Here is a 27,515-nt window from a genome sequence, read left to right as displayed (position 1 = left end):
TCGAAGGCTGTCGAATAAAGAAAGTAGCCAGTTAAGTATCGCGTCTGCGTTGCGTACCAAAGACAATAAGTAGATTCGTAAGATTATGAAGAACTTTCCGAATGTTTATAGGGGAGTCATAGTTGGAAAATACGTAATGCGACGGGACAAATAAAGTGCTTCGTCCCGCTTCTATACAACTCAAAAGCACCAAGAATAATATTAGTAACCGTAATAAGTAGTCGCAATAACAGGACTAAGAGTAATTTTAAATAACAAATATTGGTTTCCCCACCACACACGGACCTTTCAACTCTTCGCTACATTTCCTATTAACATGCCTTCTCAATGCTCTTATTATATTGATTCGTTAACACAAACATCCCATAACTAATACTTTCTCTTTCCGTTGAGCCATAGATATAGTACTTTTTTAACGGCGTCAAGATTCTGAAATGTTCGTACCTTCGAAGCGTCCTTGAGAAGTTCAGCTACATTACGATTAAGAGAAAGAATAAGCAGTACCCTTCTGAATTGCACGAAAAAAGTAGTCTTATGAGGAAAACGGTCTCATCATCTTTTTGTCGCTGCACCTCTTCAGTCCCCGCTGCTATGCTTTCATAATATTGTGCATGTTTCAACGCGGTGCTGTTGTGTTCTTAACAATTTTTTGGGATGCACTCAGCTGTCATCTGCCATTGACAGCTGTCATTGCAACTGAGTGCGGCGTTGTCACTGTGCTCTTTTTACATTTGAACATGTTGGTACATGTTCAAATGAGAAGAAACAGGGAAAAAAAGACCCAAGGCCAGGAGAAGGCACACACAGACTGTCGCCGGACTTACAACTAATTTATTGTTGGTTCAACCACGTATTTAAAGTCACTTGCGGAAAAGCACATGCATGGCACATTTATCAAAGTCCGGACGTCATTGCAGCTCGGATAAAAATTGCCACTTTTTGTCAGTGATAACGACGTACGGGTCACCGATGCAAATACGTTCATTCTTTTTGGTTAAAAACGCACCTAACAGTTCGCGCTCGTGCCTCGACTTAGCATGGCCGATAATGGCAGCGCTGTGAAGCAAAGCTAGAGCAGTTTTGGCACTCTTTCACATGTATGGCCAAGTTACTCCCTGTACCATGATGCAGCGTTCTGCCGTATTCCCCGATGCGCTCGTGCAAACACTGCCCTGTCTGCCCCATCCAAATTTTTCCACAAGTGCGAATCGCCGTGAATCGCCGCGAATGGCTGCTGTGGCTGAGTAGTTTAGGTGCTCGTCTGGCGACATGAAAAGTCGCGGGTTCGATACCGGCCACAGCGGTCGCATTTCGATGGAGGGCGAAATGCTAGAAGTCCATGTACTGTGCGATGCCAGTAGCACCTTAAAGAGCCACTGGTGGTCGAAATTATCCGAAACCCTCCACTACGGCGTCCCCGATAGCCCGAGTCGCTTTGGGATGTTAACCCCCCCTCCCCCCCCCCCCCCCCCAAAAAAAAAAAAAGAAACATACTTTTACTAGCGTTGTTTCTTTAGCTGCTGTTTTTTTTCTTTGTGGTGTTCACTGCTACACCATTGTTTTCATTGTGTCAGTTTGTCCATTGTCTACTGACGGGTCGTATCAGTGGAATACATTTCTTCAACATTGTGTGTCCGAAAACTGCGGTTCAATGTGGTTTTTCCCATATAAGCTTTCTTGCTTGGAAGGAGAAGAATGTAGGGGGCGACTTTTCTCAAATCTGCTCTTGCGCAATGTTCATCAACGGATAAAGTTTCCCAATCTCTTAGCGCTCCATGTAATCTACTTTCCAGGAACAAATTCAGCTCCTCCTATTGAGAGCTTGAAGTAGTTGGAACACTTGGCTTGTAAAAGATGATCAATTTGCTCTAATCTTCTCATCATTTTCTTGAAACAAAAAATATTTTTAAGCTCATGTGCTCTGTAATTATCCCGACACGACATCTAAGCAGCTAAAGATGGAAGAGGTGTTGACGTTGCAGTGCTTTTGAATTGCTTTCCTTGTCCGCAGACAACTGAAATTTAAAAAAAAAAAACAAATTGGGGGGACACTTAAGCTCCGCCCTATGGGTATGACGCGATAGCGTAATGGGTTAAATCCCATATATGGAGAAGGTCACTTTACACTTTACATTCGTAGACCTCTGGAAGTCCTCGTACCCCCCCCCCCCCCCCCCCCCCTGGCGTTAAGCGATGCGCCACTACCCTGCGGTGGCAGGCGGCCCAGGTTTGCTCTTCTCGAGCGAGCAGTCATTAATTTAAATGCCACCTTCCACGGTGGGCAGTTTGCTCACTATCCGGGGGAGGGGCAGGTTGTGATGACGCTGCAAGGTCACGTGACCTAGGCCACGCTCGTGATTTTTCGCTCACAATGCTGCCAACGCCGGCGCAGGATTTTCTTGGTAATGGGGCCTTTAACGCTACAGCGTTAAAAATAAATCGCCTGCCATCTCGAGGAGATGTTAGGCCTTATGAAACAGTTTGAACCTGGTCCTTATGTTTCCAGAACATTTTACAGCGGAAGCTATTAATACCACGTTTCCTGTTTTACGGCATTGTTGTCGTTGGCGTTTTAACACGTAACGTCCTGACATGCCACCCTCCCACACTGATTGCTCCGAACACCATGACGACACTCTTGGCGTCGCGATTTTTCCTCTTCTCTCCTTCCACTCCAATTTCTATCACCGTCGCTGCGTCTTCGCTGTCACTGTAATTCCTATTGCTACAAAAGTAAACCTTCCGTTCATTTTTTAAATTACATTATAACATGTGTTCCTTAGTGCTACAAACAAACAAGAAATAATTAGGTCCGACTACATGGTTCCCACGCTCAGCTGGCTTTTGTGAGCTGAGGGGCTAGCTTCCTGTGATGTTTTGCTGACTGTTACACCAGATAAACTGTGAAGAGGATTGGTAATCTCCTGCTGCGGACGGTGACGTCTTTTACTAACGTTTTTTTTTTTTTGTCTGAAAACAAGCGCTTCTCTGTATTAAAAACGCTGCTCTGGTTATAGTTTTTGCTCTTGCGGCAAGCTCCTCAGAAGACGATGTGGCGTTGGTTCACAGTAGTTGGTGGGGATCCGGACTAATCACGCCATCTAGCAGTGAAGAAACGTAGCGATAATTAAACGCTTGCCGCCACGCTGGCCAGTGCGTGTGCCAGGCATGAAAAAGGAAGCACAAATTGAGTACCAAACCTATGTAAGACCCTAGAGATATACAGATTCTACGAAGATGCCTTTTTCACATTTGCGCGCTCTCTACATTGGAAATGCTAAACAATATAAAGCTAGGTTATGTTTTCTAGCAGCGTTTAAAATTCAAAGCGGGACACCACCTGTTCCTCGCGAGGTTTAGGAGGTTTCTAGAAACTGGGCCATGGCAGATAAGCTTCGTGGTACAGCTGTGACACTGCTTCGTGAAATGACATACATTTACACATTCTACAAATAGCTGCTTGCATGTGGCAGTGAACGCGCATTGTTAATGCACAAAGAAAATCCAATTCTTATTTTCTAAACTTTTATTGCACATCCCCGCTGTGGTGGCTCAGTGGTTACGGCGCTCGGCTGCTGACCAGAAAGATGCGGCTCCTATTCCAGCCGCGGCGGCCGAATTTCGATGGAGGCGAAATTCTTGAGGCCCCTGTACTGTGCGATGTCATCATCATCATCATCATCAGCCTGACTGCACCCACTGCAGGGCAAAGGCCTCTCCCATGTCTCTCCAATTAACCCTCTCCTTTGTCAGTTGCCGCCACTGTATCCACGCAAACTTCTTAATTTCATCCGCCCACCCAGCTTTCTGCCGTCCCCTGCTACGCTTGCCTCCTCTTGGAGAGAGAGAGAGAAAAAAAAAACTTTATTATGGCAAGTGTGTTTAGACCCCCCTTGGGTCCCTGGACCACCGCACGGTCCCACTCTACGTCGGAACGTTCATGTGGTGTTGGAATCCACTCCGTTACCCTTAAGGACCAGCGGTTATCTTGCCTTCGCATTGCATGCCCTGCCCAAGCCCCCCAGGTGGTTGAAATTTCCGGAGACCTTCACTGCGGCGTCCCTCATAGCCAGAGTCGCTTTGGGACGTTAAACCCCCATAAACCATAAACCTTTTATTGCACCGAAATTGGGTCAGTAGCAATCCCACGGGTGGTTCAGACCCCAGCAAGATACAAAACTGAGATATACCTTCCTAGTCTAAAATTATCATCGCCAATTGGATTTGACGAGAAACATTTCATGCAAAGCGGCACATTACACACTTGGCACGTGAGCTATGCACATCATCCTACGACTTCACTGTTTAGCACCAGCGGCGTCTCATTGCAGTTGCCGTTGGGCGATGGCGGTGCTGTTTATCTTGAATACGAATTTCGTCTGGCGTTCGACCTATTTTGCTGCCTCTTCTTGAGGAGCTAGAGAGTGCTCTTAATGCTGCGAGAAATTTGCTCCTCGGTGAGGTGCAAGCCGAAAAAAAAAATTAGGAGGACACTTAAGCTTCGTCTTAAGAGTAGACGCGATGGCGCCTTCTCCTCCTCTTTTCTCTTTTATTCCGTTTTCTTTCTCATTTCTCACCGATCACCAATCCACAATCACATTACCTATCATTGTCATTGAATACAATCACAATTATTGACCACATTACCGATTACCCATCACCACTCACAACTATCAATTACCGATCAACACTCATTATCTAGGTTACAATGCACGACATACTTCGTCGCTACTTACTCATACACACCATTTGTTTCAGTACAATTAGGCACCATCGCACCGTCTTTTCATTCCGCGTAATTTCTGACGCGTGATTAGCATATCTATATTTGTTTTCATTTTTTAAAAATTTACTATAGTATCAGTACACATACCAAACATTCGTTACAAAGTCATACGCCACAACGTGCTGACTAGGTGCCCTCGAACCAACGACCCTTCTTGACATAATCTCAAAGATTGCGCCCTGTACTATAAGATTTTTTAGTACAATGGAAGGCTCTGAGGTTCCGTGCGATCTGTTAGTGCTCATGGGACTGTTTTGCCTATGGAAGATCCGCATGACAGATTGCCACGCAGAGCAGCCATGTTCATCGGAGCCTCTGTTCAGACATCAGTTCTATGGCGCAATGGGTATATCCTGCGCAGGGTCGACCTCCTGCCTGGCTGCCTTTGCTGGATGCATGTGCGTGTCTCCCGAAATTGTGTGTGTCTCCCGAAATGTGTGTGTCTCCCATGTGTGTGTCTCCCGAGCAGGATGCTGGTGTATTTGTGTACGACGGGTTTCGGGATGCGACCTGGTTAAGTAGGGTTTGAAGCTTGTCAAGGTGGGTGCACTTCCATGCAATAAAGAAAAAAAAAGACCCTTCGTGGCCTATGCGTTGCGTTCACGCCTGGCACGCAGAGGGCCTGGGTTCCAACCCCAGTGGCGGCTGTTTTCTTTTAATATTTTACTTCTATATTCTGGGATTTCTTCGTCTGTCGTAAGACGACTGTCGACGCCGAGTTATCAAGAGAACGAGTTTCTTACGCTAACGCGTAGTACTCGAAAATTAATCTAAGGGGCTCTTTTCCAAGAAATAGAAGCTGCTAAGCCTACTTATTTTCCCATTTAGCAAACTTCGATCATAAAATTGGCAATTCGCCAAATACAATAGTACATAAAGCCGTTAATATTCAACCAAAGCTATGAAAATTACAGTGAATGTTTACTACATTCGAATCAGCGCGAAAGCACAGGTTTCTGCTACGTAAAAGACGATGATGAGCGGGCAGCTGCGAATAAACAACGCAGCGAACAACGGATTAATTTTCTCGGGGCTGGTACCCATTGGATTAGTGCTTACGCAACTAGAAAATTTCTTTAGCGCATATGTTAAGGAAGAGGATGAAAATATCAAAACCGAAGCCCTCCACTCGAGACCCGTAGCTCCACGTAAATGACGGCACTAGGTCCTTAAGAATCATTAAAGTGGTATTGAAGGGAAAGAATGTGGGAAGTGAGGCCTTAAACTAGTCGCCGAGAGCTGGAGGAGTGATTTTCAGCTTGACAAAATGGCTCGTTGCTGAAAGAATCGCAAGTTGTGGGTTTTTCTCCAATCCCCACATGCATTTGCACCCCGGCGCAACGCGGGGAATGCGACGTAATTTTATGCGGTAACTCCTCCGCAGGTTTTCGACGAATCGAAGAAAATCAACGAAAAACAAACGCGTGACCCGTTAATAAGACAGCCACTTTACTGAGTAGATGTAATAAAATCTCACCGCCATACTATGTACCAGCCTTTCATACTGGGAAGCCGGCAAGCAAAAGTATCAATACCTTAAGAGCTTTAGTTTGGCTTTATCTTTTCAAATTGCTGCGCACGGAGGCAAAATGGCGGTATGGTAGGGAGCGAAGGTTCATATTCTTGTATCTCGGCCGCACTCGCCGCGCTGATTCCTTGTTAAATGGACGTCGCTTGCCCGTCGGAGCTGTGCTTGCCCGTCGAAATAAGGTCGACTGTGAAACCGATGACTCAATCGTGGCCGTCAAGGAATCCATTTGAATGTGCGTAGTTACCGAAGTTTGTGAGGGGCTACGTTACAAGTCTTTTGCTTTTATGTTTTTTTTTCAGTGTAACCAAGCTCTATTGTCGATAACAGCGGCGTACCTGCTTTCGCGAAGCACTAATCTGTTCATATAGCAAGACAGTATTCCTTTTGTTGCGAAAGCAACACTACGCGAGTCGCCGAGCCATTTCGCGGAGCTGACGAAAGGCCATACTGCTCATGCGCGAGGAGCAGTGACGTCGCACGGTGCACAGAGGAGGGTGACTCAGAGGTGCCGCCGCCGCGCTCGCCAATTGCGCATGCGCAGTAGCGGCGCATAGCTAGCATGCCGGGGCCGCCGCCGCTGCCGCGCGCTCTCCATCGCCTCCCTCTCTCTCCTCGTTGCTTTCGTAATCCTCTACGTTTAATCAGAGCTAAACCACTGACAATTTGTTAGTGCCACATTAAATGCACTACAGCCACTCATAGAAAAAGAGAAACGTATTACGAAGTTTACTCGACTCTGCGAAGATACCATAGAGGGCACAAAGTGGGATCATCACTTCCAAGTTCCTGGCTTCTCGGGTGGTTTGCGCGGAGCAAAATACACAGGAGAGCTAATTCTTAAACACGACATTAATGCTTCATCGGCGCGAAGCTTCGTGGCAGATCCTGTAGATGGCATCACGACGCAATCAGAGGCAGAGCGATGGATGGGCTTTGATCAGAAACATGGTAGCATGCCTCCCCTCTTACTGGCCAGCGCTCACCGCTGCATTTTGTTCTACAGCGATGACAACAGGAGAACCGCAGGCATAATCGCGTCTAAGGAGAAGATGGTTGCACAGCGAGAGCATGGACAAATATCGTCATCACCGGCCTAAAAACCACACCCACTGCAGGACAAAGGCCTTTTCCGTATCCTTCCAATTAAGCCTGTCGTGTGCCAGCTGCGGCGATCTTAGCAAACTTCCTAATCTCTTGCCCCCATCTGATTCTCTGACACCCTCTGCTATGCTTGCCCTCTCTTTGAAGCCACACGCTTACATTAAGAGACCATCGGTTGCTTTTCCTTCTCATTATATGTGTAACGTTAACAGACCTGAAGCGGGCGAAGTGGGTGAGAGAACAAATGCGGGGTAGTGACATTCTAGTCGAAATAAAGGGGAAGAAATGGGCTTGGGCAGGGCATGTAATGCGAAGGCAGAATAACCGCTGGTCCTTGAGGGTTTGCGGAGTTGGTTCCAAGAGAAGGCAAGCGTATCAGGTGGCGCCAGAAAGTTAAGTGGGCGGATGAGATTAAGAGGTTAGCGGGGACAAGTTGGGCGCAGCTGGAAAATGACAGGGGTAATTGGACAGCCATGGGAGAGGCCTTTACCCTGCAGTGGGCGAAGTCAGGCTGATGTTGATGATGACGAGGATGGGCCTTACCCATGCCTATTTCTTTTTCTTGATTTCGACTAACATACCATTAACTCGCGTTTGTTGCCTCACTCATTCTGCTCTATTCCTGTAACTTAACAGTACAGCTGTCATTTTCCACAAGATAACCAACACGTGTAAAATATGCGTTGGCGCGAAGGGAAGCGGAGGGGCAGAAAACAGACAAACACTGAGCGCGTGACGTCAGAGCAGCACTGTTGGCGTCCGTCTCTTCTCTTACTGGGGAGAAATCCGACTGTGCGGCCTGCCCGTGCCCCCCCCCCCCCCCCCCCCCCGCCACTGGATACGGGTTGATGTAGTTTCGGCTACTACGCTTTGTTCCGGTGCAACGCCAGCGGTGGGGATGGGACGGCCGGGACCCATGTTCTAGGGATGCAAAACCCCACTGGAGTGGCAGCGACTCCCAGGCGACTGTGAGGGCCAGTCGCGTGCGTGAGGTGCGATGCCTGAGCGGAGGCAGGCCTGGGTTTATACTCAGGTTGGGCCCACGAAATCCGGCACGGAAGGCATACAAACAAAAGTTCCAAAGGTTTTCAAATACATGCTACTTCCCTCCGCACGCGGGGGCGTGCAAGTCTGGCTACCGACGCGTCGGGTTCGAGTTACGGAGAAACCAGTTCCGCGCTGGGGTTCACAGTAGCCAGGCTCTGAAACGGCGCCTCGGGGAAGCGGCCTCACGGCCGGTCGCAGAGCTGTAATGGCTTTGCGGGACACCGGGGGATGGGGGAATAGTACGACCTCGAAGCGTCCAGCAAAAACCATCGATGTTCTGGAGTACCGGCGGAGTAGGCCCGGGCCATCTCACCCTCAGCCACGTTCTTGGTTTGTGGCCCGGTCGCCCGGCCTTGATCACTCCCTCCTCAGTAGGAGAAGAGCAAGCTAGGGGAGAAAATAAGTGCATGGTTGGAAGCACAGATGTTAACAATGCAAGAGCGGGGGCTAGTTTGTGCTTCATACTGATCAATTCGCGCTAAAAGGCACATACACACGAAAACACAAACGGACGAAGCGATGCGCTTCGTCCGTTTGTGTTTCCGTGTGTATGTCCCTTGTAGCGCGAATTGATCAGTATGAAGCACGGATGTGTCCCCCCGGAGGTGTTAGGTCATGGTGCCGAGGGCCGGTGGCCCGATAGGCTGACGACATAGGGCCTCTACTGGCTGGGTCCCATCACACATACTTCCGGTGTCTGAAAAACCGCGAAAAGCACTCGACGGTAAGTAGCTGGCTGGTCGGAAACACCCCCTAGGGTCGTGGAGGGTCCCCAGTAGCTGACCCCGTGTTAGGTTTTCCTGTCTCCGGCGGTCGGAGCCCGGTGCGTATGGTGGGTGGTCGGGCATCCCGTGAGCGGGGCCGCACCATTGGGCAATCTCGATGCTCTCCCTGCCATGGCCAGGCAGGCCAGAAGTGGAGTCGAGACAATTGAAGGATCAGAGCAAACACACCTCGCTGACCCCATTCCCATGCACTATTCCATACCCCTTCCTGACAACCATTCAACCCATCCCTTTTACCCATCATTCCCGCTACTTCCCAGGGTAGATCAGGGGAGTCTCCCCGGGCCCGCTTCCCCGGCTGTCGGTTGCTATAGTAGCTTTTCCCTTTTCTTTTCACTTTTCCACCTACGGGTGGTAAAATCACCATTTGCCAACGGGCCTATTCTTTTATTTTCGAATTGGGTTAAGCCTGTTGTACGTACTATGGGTTCAGGCAGGGGCGTATTGCTTTTATTTTTATTTCCTTTTAGGTTGCCCCAACCTATTTTTTGTCAATCTTACTGTGGGACGATAAATTTCCACTCTCAATTGTGACTGAAAAGTGCCATTGTCCCCCCCAAAATGCTTAGAATGAAGCAAAGTTCATAGAAGACTGTTTGCTTGATCACAAATATCGAAGTACTGAGCGTGCAAGAGAATGTGCCGTGCTAACAACATTGGTAGTCAGTGCAAGGCATCTGATAGTTAGTGGAATGGCTGTTTGTAAGTGGATTTATTAAGCTAAGGGTTGACTCGTTAGATTAAGCTATAGTGTCCTTTTGTGTCAGCCAGAGTTTTCAGGTTTGACGGTGATGTTGAAATTGCTGTTCCTGTTTACACAGCCGCCACGGCGCCTGAGTGGTTATGGCACTCGGCTGCTCAGCCGAGAAACGCGGGTTGGATCCCGGCCGCGGCAGTCGCATTTCGATGGAGGTGAACTGCCAGAGGCCCGTGCACTGTAAGATGTCAGTGCAGGTAAAAGAGCCACAGGTGGCCGAAATTGTTCGGGGCCCCCACTGCGGTGTCCCTCATAGCCTGAGCCGCTTCGGGGTGTTAAACCCCATAAAACATTGTAATTGTACATGTGAAGACAAGCTGTTAAAAAGCTGCAAGCCTTTTTCGTCATGCGCTATTCGGTAGTAAAACTCACGTTCATGGATTTCCGTTTTATTACTTCCATTCAGGTTTTGTAAACGCTGGAACAGACTGTAAAGTGCAAAAGTGCACTCCCGTCATATACCATAGAACATTCTACTAATATTACCTTTCATTTTAAGATATCTCAGATGTCCGCTGAGCCGCTGAGCCCGCACCCACCACTGCAAGCTTAGTTGTGTATAATCCACAAACTCTAAAATGCATCCCCTGCGAGGGTCTGATGGGTGCTCGGATATTTTATAGTAGACGTAACCAGAACGCTCTGAGGCACAATTTGGCTGCTAAATTGAGTTGATTCGATATATGATTTGGGTATTTCACTGGATAGCAATCTGCATGGTGAGCCCGGCATTGCCCCATTTAGCTGAGTGTTTCGCAAAAATTAGGACCCCTACTTCAGGTTGACATTGGTTCTTTGAAATAAGCTCATTCGCTGTTGAATGATAGGGAAACTTTTTACTCAAATTTAAGCTGCTGGCTCAGTCTCCTCTAAAGAGCTTTGGTGAAATTCTGCCTTCCTGACGATGGCATTGGTGCTGTAAACTAGCAACAAACAATACAAAGGCACATAAAAATATAGTTTATTTATATTGACCTTTTCATTCCACATTTTGCCGATCGGTGCCGCTCAACATCCTTATCTGTTGCTATCGGTTTGACGAAAAAGACCGTGTCTAAATTGCCGCTTACTGAACTTCAACGTGGCAGTATGATATTCTTTTTTTCTGTTTTTCCCTAACATCGACAAGAACATACAGCGAAGACAATTGCAAATTACGTGATCAGAACGACCTCGGTTGGGTACTTTCCCGGCAGCTTCGAACGAATAATAAAATATTTGGCATATACCTCTTCATTCCGCTTATAGTGCATGAGGAGTATTGCGCATTACCAGCATACTGGCATTCTACGCACCGGATATGCTCAAAATGTACAACAGCCATGAAACAATGCGACTTAAGAACGGCTCTTAGAAGTGCGCAGTGGCCGTTCTAATGTAGGTATTCCTCGGACAGAGGACAGTGATCGTTCTGGCCCAAGATGGCCAGATTCAAATGGGGTACGCCCAACAGACGTCCAAATTATCTTAATTTTTCATCTCACAGTACGTTTATATACTGCTAAGCTACATTATTCAACCATTTTTTTAATTTTCGCTGTAGCAAAAAAAAAAAAATATCTTGTCGACTTATACGCCAAACATAATTTAGGTACTTGAAGGTCGTTTGGTTTGGTCCACTGGATTTCTGCACAGCATCTCACAGGGCAACATACATTTATTTTATTTTTGGCGAATAGCGTTTTCTTTACCGTTGACGATAACGAAAGGCTGCGACAAACGATACAGGCATACACCGAAAAAAATAGGTTTTTTTTTTTAAAAAAACGGCTTACTAAAATATTATGTACACATAATACATGGTATAGCAGTTCGCCGTTCATAAAATCTCAGGAACGGTATGGAATAGATTCTCCACACTCAAATCATTGCCAGTCAGAAGACCCGTTGTCAAGCCTTAACAGCATGATGCGATGGGCGCCAATGGGTGTCCAGAAGACCAGTTCAGCCGAGTCAGCTCGCATCCACGCTATTCCTTCTTTGATCGGACGCCGTCCGTGTTCACGTTGAGTACAAACCTCGCCTTGCGGAAGTCAGGAATGTACGTCAGGACGTAAGACTGGAAGATGAACACCATTATCCATTCGGCGATGACTGCGCCCAGCATGCCTTGTGGGTACTGAAAAGAAAGAAGGACGACATTTTAACAAATGCCCTGGGTATCGAATACGACTCATACCATTCACATCAAATTTAAGTTTAGAAGGAAATGAAGGAATGACTACACTGAGTGAGTGAGAGGGGGTGAATGCAGGTGAAGAAAAGTTAGCAGGGCTGCTATATCCAAAAGAACTGGTTGGTTGGTTTATGGGGTTTAACGTCCCAAAGCGACTGAGGCTATGAGAGACGCCGTAGTGAAGGGCTCCGGAAATTTCGACCACCTGGGGTTCTTTAACGTGCACTGACATCGCACAGTACACGGGCCTCTAGAATTTCTCCTCCAAAGAAATTCCAGCCGCCGCGGCCGGGATCGAACCCGCGTCTTTCGGGTCAGCAGCCGAGCACCATAACCAAAAGAACTAAGCGAAACTAACTAACCAGTTAAATGAGCAACTGACTAAATGACCAAATAACTAAATGAACAACTAACTAAATGACCAACTAACTGACTGACCAACTAACTGACTGGCTGACCAACTAACTTGACTGGCTGACCAACTAACTTGACTGGCTGACCAACTAACTTGACTGGCTGACCAACTAACTTGACTGCCTGACCAACTAACTTGACTGGCTGACCAAATGACCGACCGACTGACCGACTGACTAACCGACCGACTAACCGATCGACCAACCGATCGACCAACCGATCGACCAACCGATCGACCAACCGATCGACCAACTGACCGACCAACTGACTGACCTAATGACCGACCAACTGACCGACTAACTGACCCACTAAGAGAAAGAATGGCCTTTCCACGTAGTTTTACACTTCTTTGTAAGTAGAATACAAACATAATTGTTCCCGTGGAAAAGTATTACTTGTCCCATATTACAAGATGCGACACAACCTCTGGTCGAAATTTTCGTCCGCTGTTGCAACCGCACTAAATAAATAAATAAGGAAAGCAAGCTCACAACTAAAGGGCAGGTGACTGAAGACAAAAGCAAGGCGCATCCAGGAGTTCCAATATACCAAGCTCTGCCAATAGTGTCGCAGTTAGTTGTGTGTGCGTTAGAATACCAAGAGCCGAAACTAACCTAAACAGTACTACACATCCATAATAATTCGCAAACCGGCATAAAAAGGCAAATTATTTGCAGCAATGTAATGATAAAAAAAAATGACCCCGGTGTTATTTGGAACAATAATTAAGAAAACTAAATTAATAGTTTCTAGGATTGGGACAAAAGAACAGCTTTCAAAAGAGCGCCGGTGATTCCACAGAGCAACGAAAGTGTAAAGCACCAGCGAAATGCAACTGTACAAAAATACAAATACAAAAGCGAAGTACAAAAAAAAAATACCGTGCGCCGCGATTGGAGAGCTCTCAGACGTTCCGCATGGGAACGAACCGCTCATTAGGCCGGCGTGCTGCCACCTATAAGGCGACAGGGCTGGCAGCTGGCTGTGCGATTTTGCACCAGCAGTACGCTGCCTTCGCGGCGGATCATGGCAGCGATAAGCAGGCGCTGCCCTTATCACTTGCGCTGACGTAAATCGCGCAGCCAGCGCCTGCGTCGCAGCCCTGTCGCCTTTTAAGCGGCAACACACTCGGCTTAATGAACTGTTCGTTTGTAGGTGGAACATTTGAGAACACTGCAAGCGCACATGTCACGTGGTATATTTTTGTATTTAACGGAAAGCTGCAGAGAGCGAAAAAAAAAGCTAATATGCAATAGATAGAAAAGTTACAAACAAATCGGGCGTTTTGCGGACCGTTCTATAATTTTCTCATGGGAATTTTTCGTTACTTGCGAAGTTGGTTAATGAGTCTCGACTAATTATGCAATTAAATAAAATACAAAAATAGCGTGACTTGATCCATACAATAGCCAGCAACATACACTTGCTCGCGTCGTGTAGAGCGCCACGACATATTTTTAAACGCTGGCTAAAGCTAGCTGGGACGCCCTGTATATGTTCGCCCTGGGCATAATTGCTACCCCTGATGACGCCACCCTGCGGCCGACTGGTTGTGCGTTGAGATGATAATCGTGCCACGAGAAAAAAGCTGCTCCGATGAGATACGCGCTCGGTACGACAACTCGTATTCTGCAAGGACAAGGATGCGATAATGATCGACATAAGGTGATGTTACGGAGGTGCTCGCAAGGAAGCAGAGGCTGCTTGAAACGCAGCCTAAGCCGGCAGGTAGACGAAGCACATGCTTGGTTATAGAGGAAGATGTCAATGCGCAAACGGCTGTCTGAAATTACTCAAACTTCACCATGCAGCTGTCCGTCGATGAATACAGCAGAGAAGCTCGATCCTCCCCGTTGCCTAGTATAGCTGCCTCGAGACTGTGCGCATAACTGTTACATCATCCGTAACAACGTTCAGAATAGTTAACGAAAATCTGGGGTAAGGTTTTTACATCCAGTACTGATTCTGCTGCCAGCAAGGTCGAATGGAACGCGTTCAATGTAGGTAAAACGTTTTCCACCGCAGTTCGTGCTCGTCGCCAGTGCTGTTGTCGTTAAGACATACGGCGGCTGCCTGCGCTGCCGCCTTTCTCTAATACGAGTCGTCATTTTGTATCAAGAAATAAAAAAATGGCGCTACAATGACAGGACAGAACAAGGTGGCAGGCATAGGCAACTGTGTGTCATCTCGTTCTCTGTGTCGCCCATATTGCACCCTTTTTTCTATTAAGCATGGAGCTCCGACTAGCCCGACAATATACCTTACTCATTTCTTCATCGAGTAGAAACTGAAATAGTTGAAATATGGAAAACAACGCTGCTTTTTCTCTTACTCGGGGAGGGAGGGTAAACTTGCAACAATCCTCTTTAAATACTGGACGAAGATATTTACGAGATATCGTGCTTCAAGAAACTGCTTAAGCTCCGGTGCTCAAGGCTGATTCACACGTGACTGATTTATAGAGAACGCAAAATGAAGGTTAAGATTAGAGTCGGTATTCCTTCGGGGCAAAACTGTTTACTTGAAGAGATAAGTGACTGAAAGATGCTAGGAGGGAAAGGAGCAGTAGACTGATGTGTGCATGTGCCTCGTGTCAATATCTTGAATGGGGAGATAATGCGCCGCGATCGCCAAGGGGCTACGCAGTATTCGAGGTGTGTAATGACGAACACAATTACGATTGCCGTAATAGAATTTCGGAAACCTTGCAATCCCAAATGAGTAGGCTGTCTGCTCCAGAGTAGCTCGGTGAGCAGACCAAGGTAGTTTGATTTAGCATAAGCCGTCCTTCGCTCGCAAGCCCTTGGTTTGCAAAGATAAGTATCAAATGAATTCTTGCCACGAAGAAGTCCTTATCTCTCATAGATAACGCCACTGGCAAGGACGTGTAGACATATTTCCTTACCTTGAGTGTCAATCGCTCCGTTTGTATCGCGCAACCATTGATCTTTTCTGCCAAGTTTACGCGTTTAGGGATATCAGTCTCTAAGCAATCTTTGATACCAAGGCCTTTGCGAGTATGGCGTGCTTGCATTGCTACGCACCTTATACCTTATATATACTTTATATATACCTTGTCCTTCTCATCCCCCAACAGAAGTCGTAACGGCGGGCGTTTTAAAGGTCAATCAATGCGTGTAGCCTGGAGCGGCGACGGAAAGCCAGGTCAGTGTCGCAAGCAGTTCTCGCTATCTGCGAAGGACGTGCTTCTCTACGGAGGCAATGATGTAAGAAACGCGCCGCAATCGCTACAGCGTCTTCCTTGTTTACGCCTTGAATATGATTTCCTCTATCGGCGTCCAAATCGTTATCTGAATGCACAATCACCGCGCGTACATAACTCTTACGTAAGATCGTTGCAGTTTCGCAATTAGTGCATGCGCGAAACATCAAATCCAGCACCTACGCAGCACCTACGCAGCACCTACGCAGGAGAGCGCACGTTAGCCCTAAGACCTTCGACGTGAGAGAAGGCGAGGAAGCCCATCTTAGTCTATGTAACGCTCAAGCTATACCATCGTCTGGTATATTGACTTTCACAAGCGTACTTTAATGTTGGCAGCCGTTACATTTCCTCAAAAGTCGGTTGATCAGCAGTGAAGAAAGTAGGAGTCAGTGACGTCATCTCTCGTGTCCTATCCGAAGTATGAACGTCTATTCCTGCTTTTAAAGATTTAATACTGCTGATTATGGGGTCCTGCGGTGATGCTGATGTTGAGTATCTTCTGGCAGCACGAGTAGCACGTCTACAGCGAGCGTCTATATGACAACTACAATGGCATATTCCGGATACACTACATTTTGTTCTACACGGAAATTTCGACCTAGGAGAGTGAAGTATAAAACTGGCAAAAAACTGACACGGAAGAGGAACGCAGGTTTGTTATGTTTCTAAAAAAGAAGCAAGGAACGCAGAGTAGAACTTTGTAATGGCGACGAGTGGTTCAGGGATTTGATGATGATGACGATGAAGATGAGCTTTTATGGCGCAAGGTCATCTGTGGACAAAGAGCGCCATGGCACAAGGTATTTTCCTTCTATTCAAGGTGGAGGTCAAGGACCCATTCGCCAGGCATTTCACTCTACATAAACCTAGCACAAGGCAGGGGAAAGCCTCTACCCATTGTATCACCCGTGGGTACTAGGCGGCGCTGGGGGGATCGAACCCCGCATCTCCCGCATGCGAGGCGGATGTACAGAGGACTGGGCCACCGCTGCGGTGGGTTCAGGTGCTTGAAACTTTCGAATCAATAGTAATACTGGAACATTTGCTTCCTTGACTAGTGACCATGTTAAGTATTCGTTTCGATTACTTGCATTAGCTCGAGCATTTGAAGACTTCCACAGCGCAGCCATGATGCGAACGAAGTTTCCAGTACGGGTCGAGTTCTACATGGTTGACAAGTAGCACTAAGATGGCTCTTACCACTTTGCCCCGGCCGCTCGGGGGAATCATTAGGGCCATGTCGAAGAGGAGCCAGTTGAACCCAGCTTGAGTGTTCGAGTCATGTCAAGGAACGTTGCACGTAGATGCTTGGTGGATTCTCACGCATACATATGGTGCAATTAACACTGCTGCTTGCGCAGTAGATGTTGCATTTGCTGGCAAAAATGAGGCAGAATATTTAACGGATAAGAATGCGGCTTCGATACACTATTGTGAAGGGCCATTCTAAACACTGCATGTAACGCTGGTAAGTTTGCTTTATGCAGTTCATAAAAAAAACAAGAAACATTAGTTCGATTTTCTATGCGTGCTGATACAGCGCCATTTGCGCACAACTGCGTGAAAAGGGAACGGAGCCACGCTATACGAGTCAACAAAACCAACACGCTGCAGTGCCAAATATGCTAATGTTTAAAATTTCTGAAGGGTTGAAACGAACAATGTATGCTTAGCTTTGTGAAATTTCGCTTAGTATGCAGCGAACCTGACTCTCCGCAAGATATGCTACTGCGACAGGAGCGTTAGAAGTAAAAAAATGCAATGTTCAAAACAGCAGTTCCTTGTGAAATAGAAAAAAGTTAACTTTAGAAATAACCGTAACTCCGTTTTCATATTGCAAACCACCTACGAGCGCGCGAAAACAAGGACAAGGAAGGACGCAGATATCTTGCCCTCGTCCGTGCGCACTCGTACAGGGTCTGGAATGCAATATCAACTCGCCCATCAGTCTGTGCTTTTAAGTTTCGTTTTCAGCACAGCAAACGCTCCCATCTGCACCTTAATCAAGGAAAAAGACACCAAATTTTTTTAATCCAGGAACCTCTAAAATGTGCTATCTTAACCACTGAGCTTCATTCTTATCTCATCAGCCAGAAGATAATTTTTCCGGGCCCCTACATGAGACCTGTCTGAACACTGATAACGAGAACGTCGGTACCTTTGGCCTTAGAATAACCAAGGCTACCCAAAAGCTCCCCAGTGTTTACAAGATATCAGCACAAACCGACAAACAGTATTTGACAACCAATAGGCGAGAGTGGTTCCCTTGCAATGATGTTTAACATGGTTCAGTGTGTTAATACTCCAACGCGTGGTAACAACGTCCTCGATCTTGTATTCGTCTCGAAGCCTGAGTTGTTTAAGTCTCCCTCGTGTACCAGTGGCCTTAGCGATCATAACCTGCTATTTTTTAATTTGTCATTTGCCATTCCTTCCCGCAAGCCATCAATAAAATATATTCGCGACTATAACAAAGCTGACTATGCTCAAATTAACCAGGTTCTAGAAAAGTTTCTTTGTCATTTCCGTTACTCTGCTCCCTCTCGAACAGTTAATAGTAACTGGTTGCTTTACAAACAGAAAATGCTATCGCTGATGGAGTCATATGTGCCTCTTGTGTGCATACGCGGAGATGCTGATAAGCATTGGTTTTCCAATTCTCTTCGAAGATTATTAAAAAAGAAAAAGCGTCTTTTCCGAGCAGCCAAAAATTCAGCCACCGTTTCAAAATGGGACAAAATATTTCGAATGTCTCCGTAATTATACGAATCTTTTGAGACGCTCCAAAAAGAAATTTTTTAATAATGATTTGCAAAACATAATTAAAAATAACCCCCAGAAATTCTGGAAGATTCTGTTGCCAAACCATAACTCGCCGCAGGGTATTATCTTGCGTGAGCAAGATGGCTCGCACGTCTCTGCAGATCGCTGTGCAGATGTTATGAACAATTACTTCTCTTCCGTTTTCACTCATGAACCCGTCCTTCATGTACCCAACCATAACAGCTCTCATTTCAGCCAGATGCCCCCAATCTCGATTTCTGCCGAAGGCATAGGTAATCTTATCGACAGTTTGAAGTCGTCTAGCGCCCCTGGACCTGACGAGATACCTACCAAAATACTAAAAGGCACTAGAGAAATTTCATGTCAGATATTACAAATAATCTTTAGCCAATCAATTTCAAGTAGTTCGATTCCAAATGACTGGAAGTTAAGTAGGGTTGTTCCGGTTTTCAAGTCAGGTGATCGCTCTGATCCATCAAACTATCGCCCTATTTCATTAACATGTATTGCTTGCAAAATGCTAGAACATATCATATACTCACAGGTTGCTCTTCATCTAGACAAAAATTCCTTCCTCTTTGCCAACCAGCATGGATTCCGTTCTGGTTTCTCGTGTGATACCCAGCTTTACGAATTTACTACGGACCTTAACCTCAATTTGGATTCTTCATTTCAAACTGATATTATCTATCTGGATTTCTCTAAGGCCTTTGACCGTGTCCCACATCAACGTCTGATGTTTAAACTCTCATCCCTCTCTCTTGACCCCTTGGTACTATCATGGATTTCCTCCTTCCTTTCAGACCGCACTCAGTTCACTGTTATTGGCGACCATCGCTCCAAAAACTCAAATGTCATTTCAGGCGTACCCCAAGGCTCTGTCCTCGGTCCACTTTTATTTTTAGTCTTTATAAACGACCTCCCTACAGGCATTTCATCCACAATCCGCCTTTTCGCTGACGATTGTGTACTTTATCGTCGCATCACTAATACATCTGACCAGTTGCTCCTGCAGAAAGACCTCAACACAATAGAAACCTGGTGCGCCACCTGGCTGATGAAACTGAATGTGTCCAAGTGTAAGAGCATGCAAGTCTCCCGAAAACGCTCCAACCTTGATTATTCATACTCATTGAACTCCATGATCATTTCACGTGTAGAATCATACCGATATCTGGGAGTTATTATCACAGACAAACTGAACTGGTCTGAGCATATCACGAAACTTGTGGCGGACGCATCTAAAACACTTGGCTTCATCAGGCGTTCTCTCTCTTTATCCCCCAGTAACATTCGTAAGCTCGCATATGAAGTATACATTAGACCTAAACTTGAATATGCCTGCGCAATATGGAGCCCTCATCAACAATACTTAATTGACTTACTAGAAAGCATCCAGAATCGTGCAGCTCGCTTCATCTGCTCAAAATATGATACACGGCTCAGCGTTAGTGCCATCAAATCATCCATTGATCTCGACTCGTTAACTCATCGAAGGAAGACGTTACGGCTGAGTTTATTTCATAATCTATATTACAACCGCCCTGAGCTGCGAACCTCCCTTCTGGTACCACCTGTACGAACGTCCCGTCGGCTCTTCAATTCCCTGAGCGTGCAGCGTATTACTGGTTCCACAAATGCATTTAATAAATCATTCTTGCCCTTGGCTATTGATGACTGGAATTCACTTCCCGAAACTATTGCCCATGAGCGTGACAACTCAAAATTCAGGCAGTTAACATCCGCTCATTTTTCTAAATAAACTGATGAGCAGCAAAAGGATTTCATTTTTCTTTTGCTTTACTTTTCTCCAATACACTGCATTTTTTTGTTCAGTACCCGATTGCTTTTCCTTTTTGTGTGTGAATATACTGTTTTGTTGTTTGTTAAATAACACACTGCATTTTTGTTCAGTACCCGATTGCTTTTCCTTTTTATGTGTGAATATACTGTTTTGTTGTTTGTTAAAAGTATGCGGACCATAACTGCCTGTGTAATTTTCGTCCGTTTGTTTTCCCTATATTTCAAAATGCACGGATCATAGAAATGCACGTACATCACCATGCCTTGTTGTGTTTTTCTTGTCTGTATAAATATGACCATGGTCATACTTTCTTGTCCCCCCCCCCCCCTTATGTAATGCCCAAACCAGGGCCCTTAAGGGATAATAAATGATGATGATGATGATGCAAGACATGGAAAAGTTTGGTTTGGTTTGGTTTATGGGGTTTAACGTCCCAAAGCGACTGAGGCTATGAGGGACACCGTAGTGGAGGGCTCCGGAAATTTCGACCACCTGGGGTTCTTTAACGTGCACTGACATCGCACAGTACACGGGCCTCTAGAATTTCTCCTCCAAAGAAATTCAACCGCCGTGGCCGGGATCGAACCCGCGTCTTTTGTGTCAGCAGCCGAGCACCATAACCACTGAGCCACCGCGGCGGCACATGGAAAAGTACAGAAAAAAAAAATGAAGGGGACACTTAATCTCCCCCTTAAGTGTATGACGCGATAGTGTAATGGCGGGTTAATTCCCATATATGCTGGAGGTCATTCTCTACTTAACATTCATATATCCCTGGGAGTCCTCATACCCCTCTTGGCGCAGTGGTGCGGCAGTTAAGCGATGCGCCACTGCCCTGTGATGGCAGGTGCGACCAGCGGTGGGCCTTGTGCGAGCCAGGTTGTTGTTCCCGAGCCACCAATCATTAATTTAACTGGCACCTACTACGGTAGGCAGTTTGCTCACTCACAGTGGGTACGATTTGATGACGCCACAAGGTCATGTGACCTAGGTTGCATACTTGCCTCCTAGGTTGCTTTCCTGGGACGGCCTGCCAGAACCGTACCCCTGATTTCTCGCTCACAGCGCCGACTACGGTGACACGCGATTTTCTGGAGAACAGGGCCATTAACTCTTATCTTGTTAAAATGCATCACGTTTCGCACAAAGGATACTGATGATCAGGGCGGCGATGCCCACAGTGGAAAGGAGTGCCCTGACGTAGAACAGGGCTGACGTCTTCCAGCGTGGGTCCGTGAGGTATTGTAGATAGACGTGCATTACCGCTGTCACGTAACCGATGCCGAAAACCATGCCCGCTCCAATCATGTGAGGCACGAACATGGACCAATACTGCGGAAAGAGGGAAGCACGAGTGATCAGTGAACAATATTAGGATCAATGCGACTAGCCTAAGAACAAAACAAAAAGGAGCTCAGGCGCACACCTCTCTAGAGTTGTTTTGCTTCTGAGAAAACGCAATCGCGAAACCTCCTTTTACGGCAGGCAACACTGAGATCACCCGCTGTACCCGCACATAAGAGAAGGGGGGTGCTTTAGTACGCACTTCAAGTTTTAGTGCGCCCATTTGATGTCTATATCTGCTAGGGTATTATCATCTCAAGCAGGCTTAAGGCGACAACGTCCGTGAGTTGTTTTCACTTGAGACAGTAGTCCAGAAATGAACAAAGTTGTGCGCGCTATCCTGACGTCATTCCTACTGGCAGTGTTGGGCTGTAAATCGCTGCTTTTATTCACACCTTTGCGCTGCCCCAAGTATATTGGTAGGACATTGTGTCACACTAACCCCCCCCCCCCCCTCCCCCCTCCCCGCTGTTCTCCTAGTAATGTTTTCACAAATTTAAACACCGCAAAATAAAAAAAAATATTCAGGTAGCTATTCAGACAGCTTTCTTTAAGACATTAAATTGCAGTCCGGAACGATGTCGCGAAGAATGCGGGCCTAATATAGCGCACAAATCGCCTGCCTTATTAGCGAGCTTTATAAACTAGAGTCATTTCAATTGTGACAGAACTGTTTATTTATTTATTTATCACAAATACCTCAAGGGCCCTCGGGTGAGGGCTTTACATGAGCGTTAGGTTATTTATGCCATTCTGATTCAGGTGACTGCTTCGTAAACAGTACGAACGGCCATCGAACGTAGGTTTTAGCTGGAGGAGATCAGAGGTGTCGCGAGGTTTTAAGAGAACAATAATGGGTGCACAGTTAGAATGATAAGTACAGAGTGATCCAGACATATGTTACTAGCGGCACATTATGAGATGCGCATTGAAACTCAGAGGAATGAATGTGATTTATGTGCATATTGCCAAACACCACCACAGCTAGTAAATGGTGCTACAAATCAAGCGCTCCCCTCGCTGCGTCAAACATCAGCTTTAGTTTTTCGCGCAGTTTGTATCCTGCAAAGCTTTGTTTATCACCCCCAGATCGCACCCACACATATCGCTGCGTTCGCTGCCCGAGAAACGACAAACAGTCATCATTATCACCCATTGCAGTAACTACGAGATGCGAGATCATTATGAACGTTTCAGGCGCCTTGTCCCGAATGTTGGCCTGTAATTTTTACATAGAATGCGACTGGTAAAGAAGCGCATTCTTATCACTAAGACCACCATCATTAATCACACCCAACAAATAGTCTGAGTTCTGCACTACATTATTATTATTTCGTCTATACGACAGAGCCTATCGCCCCAGTCACGGGACAGTATTTACCATGACAGCACCTGTAATGAAAAGGATGCGTACATGTATCTCGTATCTCTTGTAATCTTAGGACGCGCATTACTCTGCAATTAAACGGGCCTGGCAAACGCGTTTGTAGTTTTCAAGTCATTCTACATGCAACGTATTATTTTGTTTGTTTTCGCAGCTTCTGGAGTATGATTTCTTTGCGTTTCAAGAACGACAACCCCCCACGTGATTTGTACGCATTTCATTACTAAGAACCCGTCTTTTTAAGGTCGGCATGAGTCGCCCTACATATATAGATTACGCGTACTCTACTTCATGGGGGAAAGACATCAAGTGCATTGTGAAAAGCCTTCGAATGTTTGGTTTTGGTTTTACGGGGTTTAACGTCCCAAAGCGACTAAGGCTATGAGAGACGCCGTAGTGGAGGGCTCCGGAAATTTCGACCACCAGAGGTTCTTTAACGTGCACTGACATCGCACAGTACACGGGCCTCTAGAATTTCTCCTCCAAAGAAATTCAACCCCCGCGGCAGGGATCGAACCCGCGTCTTTGGGGTCAGCAGCCGAGCACCATAACCACTGAGCCACCGCGGCGGCCCTTCGAATGTGGTAAATAGCCTGAAGAAGAAAGCTTTGTGGCATAAAAGGCGCGTTGTTAAATGGCAAAAAAATGGTTAGCGGTCGGTTAGGGCGGCTCAATGTGCTTAGGTGCACAATGTCTTCTAAAGCGCATACTCGCTTTGCCTTCAATATTGCTCTGTGTATATCAGTGACTGCCGGAGAGCAAATAAGGAGTGTCACTCACCCACGTACAGTCCCTACGCAGATGGCCCGTGGGTGAAAGTGACACAATGATCCCTCCCAGACAAACGAGCACGCCGCCCGTGCAGCTCCAGCGGTTGACCTGCTCCACGCGGACGTCCGTGGAGTGCCGGTTCTGCTGGCGGACCATGAGGTACTTCATGTACATCCCAATAGCACCTGCGAAGAGATCATGTGTTGCAATTCTATGCGCGCACAGCATTAGTGAGCACTGCCAAACTACTGTCAGCCAAGAATCTCTGCCATTAAAAGGTATCGAATTCTATCGCGAAGCTCCAACTTACCAGCGTTCCCGAACTAACTCTAGCAAGAAATGTTTCTTGTGTGCGCTGCACGTTTTCATTTTCTCCCCGTTTCAACTTTCAGGAGTGCTGTCTGCTTAAAAGCATGAAGTAAGCTGCAGAGAGATTGTTGGGGCGGCAGAATTGCGCTCAGAAGAAGCTCTTCCGTCGAGCTGTCTAGAAATGAAGTCAGTAGCAGCATTGATGATGGAGGAAATTGATGAAATGAGTGGTTCGTGCCTTTGGTTATCGCTGCAGCGGTCATCATGCCGTAAAAGTGCGCTATAATCCATTGCACCTACGTGATACCGGTACGAATGAGCGTCTCGCCCTTTCAGGCGCTCGGGGCAGATATTGCGCCACACTAATTGCGAAGCCTGCTCAAGACCCGACGCAGCGTTTCAAAAGCGCACCACGCGGGTCTCTAATAAGTGAGAGTCACACACCATGTAAATAACGGGCCCCGCTTCAGGTTCCCGTTGTATAGCTTCCCTTAGAAACAGCGCGCTGTTCACACAGAGTAAAAACAAGACTGCAGAACCCCCCGATCTTCTCAGAATCATCGCTGTCGTCACGATTTCCATTTATGCCATAGGTGCAGAGATCAGACCTTCAACTGCTTTACGAACATGGTGGCGATCTACAGCGCATCCTATCCGTCGTTATGCTGTGTGACCGCTTGTGGGAAAGCAAAGGCGAAGACGGTGCGGGAGGCACGATAAACGTAGTTGCCTAACTCGTCCTTGAAAAATCAGCATCCGAGTGCTACGATGTGGGAGCAAGACTGGGACCTGTGAATGCAACCTCAGTCAGGCAACTCAAGAAGGGCATCTTCTGTCTTTTCGTCCCAGTCAAGCTTGGCATTGAGAACCTTAATTATGCGAAATCAAAACACGATTCTTTTCGTGATGCAAACACGAAAATGCTACATACTAAAAAGCGACGGGTATATGTTATTGTTCATTAGAATAGGGACTGAGCGTAATCCGAAGTTTTAATACTCTCTTGGATGTCGAAGGTAAAGCCGGGCTCTGAGGCATGCCATGCTGTGGGGACGCGCGGATTAGTTTCTATCGCCTAGGATTCTTTAACTATCTCCAAAATCACAACGAGCAGAAGTGTTTGTGTTTCACCTATTTCAAAATACTACCTTCATTGGAACCACGGGGAAATCGGCCACCTCGCGCTGATTAACAGAACGCTTTAATCCCCCCTCCCCAATGCTGTTGAATCAAAAACTGAAGTCGGTTGAAGATACACTTTTTGCTATTTTTCAAGAAAAAAGATAAATAGCACACTGTGGCAGCCATAAATACCGATGCGCGTAAATCCAGGTAGAGTCATAAACTCCAGAAATGGAATGCCAGCAGTCTTCCATAGCGTTGACGAAACGCCACGACTTCTTTGAATACTTCATGCGTAACGTTACGCTTTGTTTCAGATTAGTCAGTGAGTTCATCCTTGATGGAAAAGGCACGCTGATTTCGTTTAGAAAATCGACGCTGATAAACGAGCACCGCCTGCACTGCCTTTGGTGGTACGAAGTTTGAAGAACGGCGATGGCTGGCTCCAACTCACCTACAATGGACGCCGCTGACAGGAGCAAGCCAAACAGTATACTCTGTGGCGGGTCTCCCCCGGCGTCACTGCAATGAAATCGCACAGATGACGTTCTTCAGTCAGCCGAGCACATCGAAGCGGCGGCGTCGATTACATGTCGAAGCTTCTCACCTTATGAAAGGAAGGATGGCGGGGGTGTCTCCCAGGTACACACTGATGGCGTACGGCACAAACATGGCCAGGAGCGAGCTCAAGAATCCGGCGATGGGCACGTAATGTAGCTTCGTGAACGTGACGCACATCACATCTTCATTGTAGAGGTTGTTCGTGTTGCTCAAAGGCGCCGGCATGGTTCAACGTTCCCTAGGTGCACAGTTTTTAGCTTGAATTATAGACGAAAGAACGACTTTCTGCACATAGATTCAGTAGCCTGGCCTTCGAGAAGCACCGGTCATCCTCTTCTCGCCGTGATGGGTGTCGCCCTGCGTGCAAGAAATGAAGGCGCAGGTTTAAAATAAAAGTTGCCTTTACACGCTCGCAAATAGAGTGACCGCGCGCAACACAGCTGCTTTTCATAGCGTCGAACCTGCGCAGGTAAGCGTAGTGATAAGCGTGCAGAGGCAAACAAAAATTAGTCGTTACGCCGGCTATGTTGATCGATGTTGCAAAATTCGTACGAAAATAGTTTTCGCTTTTACACGCTGTAAAGTAAGGGATACTTTCTTAAAATTTGCGACGGGAAGCATTGGAAGCACCTGGTAGATTATAAAATACCGCTATATTAAGCGATAACATCACAAAAAAGTTGTTTCCATCCATTCAACCCAGAAAAAAAAAGGTCTATTAGAAAAAAAAAACAGAACGAGCCGTGAACTGTTCGAAAGCTGCAATCACCTCCGTTATACTACTCGGCGTTTCTCTTGAGGACTAGGTATTATCGCAAGAACGACGAAGACATGTGTTTGAACACAGTTGTCAACTAAACCGATTCACTGGCTGGTATGATCGCAGATTAAACGAGGTGAAGCCATGCGGCAGTAAGAACACGTGTCAATGGGCAAGTCGCGCGGTGCGCCGAGTGAAAAGAAAAGTCTTTCACCTTTTTGAGACGTTCCGAAGACGCCACCGCACGACCGCTCTTTCCGAAGCCACGACAGCGACGGTGAGCGCTAGTCGCACGGATGAGAGGATCTCAGGTGAAAAGGGGGAAAAGATAGCACTTTATGAGAACGAGAAGGAGAGGAAAAGAGAGATGCAAGGAAAGACGAAGTCACTGATCAAAACGGCTGAGGAGTCAATGCATAGTGATGAAGGACAAAGAAAGAAGGATCGAGTGAACGAGTGCGAGAGAGAGATGAGTTGGAGAAGAGAGAGAGAGAGAGACGGGTTCGCTAGACAAACAGCGAGGGGACCGCTGGCCGTCACGATCGCGAAGGTTAGGAAACTCCTGGCGACCATTCTTGGCGCGACGAACGCGTGGTTTGGCACGCCCGCACACTGAAACGCGTATGCTTGCTGCCGTCAGCAGAGGCTGAGGAGGTGCGTCGGAGACCGCATCGAAGGCTGTTCAACCGGCACGCGCCGCTATTTATTCCTCGTTGCTGTCACGTATGCTATGCCCCTTGACGATTTGACGTCGTCGCAGGTCGTAGAGAGAGCGCACCTCGTGTTGGTGCTGTCGTTGCTATTAAGCTATCGAAAGGCTCATATGAGGACAGGATTATAAGTGCCGCCTAGG

At 46.8% G+C, this 27,515-nt stretch overlaps 1 protein-coding gene across 2 annotated transcripts; it reads right to left on the bottom strand.

Moving 5' to 3' along the window:
• Positions 1-10,951: 10,951 nt before the first annotated feature.
• Positions 10,952-27,050, bottom strand: LOC149371045 (DNA damage-regulated autophagy modulator protein 1-like). 2 transcript variants are annotated; one of them, XM_089564427.1, is made up of 7 exons: positions 26,877-27,050; positions 25,949-26,259; positions 25,796-25,863; positions 23,920-24,095; positions 21,566-21,743; positions 17,024-17,088; positions 10,952-12,126 (listed from the first exon to the last, which is right to left on the bottom strand). In XM_089564427.1, exons 2-7 carry the CDS (start codon positions 26,125-26,127, stop codon positions 11,977-11,979), a joined length of 816 nt encoding a protein of 271 aa, XP_089420553.1. In that variant the 5' UTR covers positions 26,128-26,259; positions 26,877-27,050; the 3' UTR covers positions 10,952-11,976. The 2 variants fall into 2 exon arrangements, with proteins under 2 accessions (XP_089420553.1, XP_089420559.1); XM_089564433.1 differs by lacking the exon at positions 26,877-27,050 and adding an exon at positions 26,672-26,825.
• Positions 27,051-27,515: the final 465 nt, after the last annotated feature.

Source organism: Amblyomma mixtum, chromosome 1 (genome assembly GCF_055824585.1).
Source record: "Amblyomma mixtum isolate Tamu chromosome 1, ASM5582458v1, whole genome shotgun sequence".
Lineage (NCBI taxonomy): Eukaryota > Metazoa > Arthropoda > Arachnida > Ixodida > Ixodidae > Amblyomma > Amblyomma mixtum.
The sequence above is the reverse complement of the archived record's forward strand: the minus strand, read 5'-3'. Positions and strand labels throughout refer to the sequence as shown.

Bases quoted from the DNA above. Each gene is read 5' to 3' on its own strand.
- LOC149371045 (XM_089564427.1), bottom strand. From the start codon at position 26,127: ATGCCGGCGCCTTTGAGCAACACGAACAACCTCTACAATGAAGATGTG. The intron at 21,744-23,919 runs GTGAGTGACACT...CTCTTTCCGCAG, and splicing joins TGCGTAGGGACTGTACGTGG to TATTGGTCCATGTTCGTGCC. The intron at 17,089-21,565 runs GTATCCTTTGTG...CGAACACTCAAG, and splicing joins CATCGCCGCCCTGATCATCA to CTGGGTTCAACTGGCTCCTC.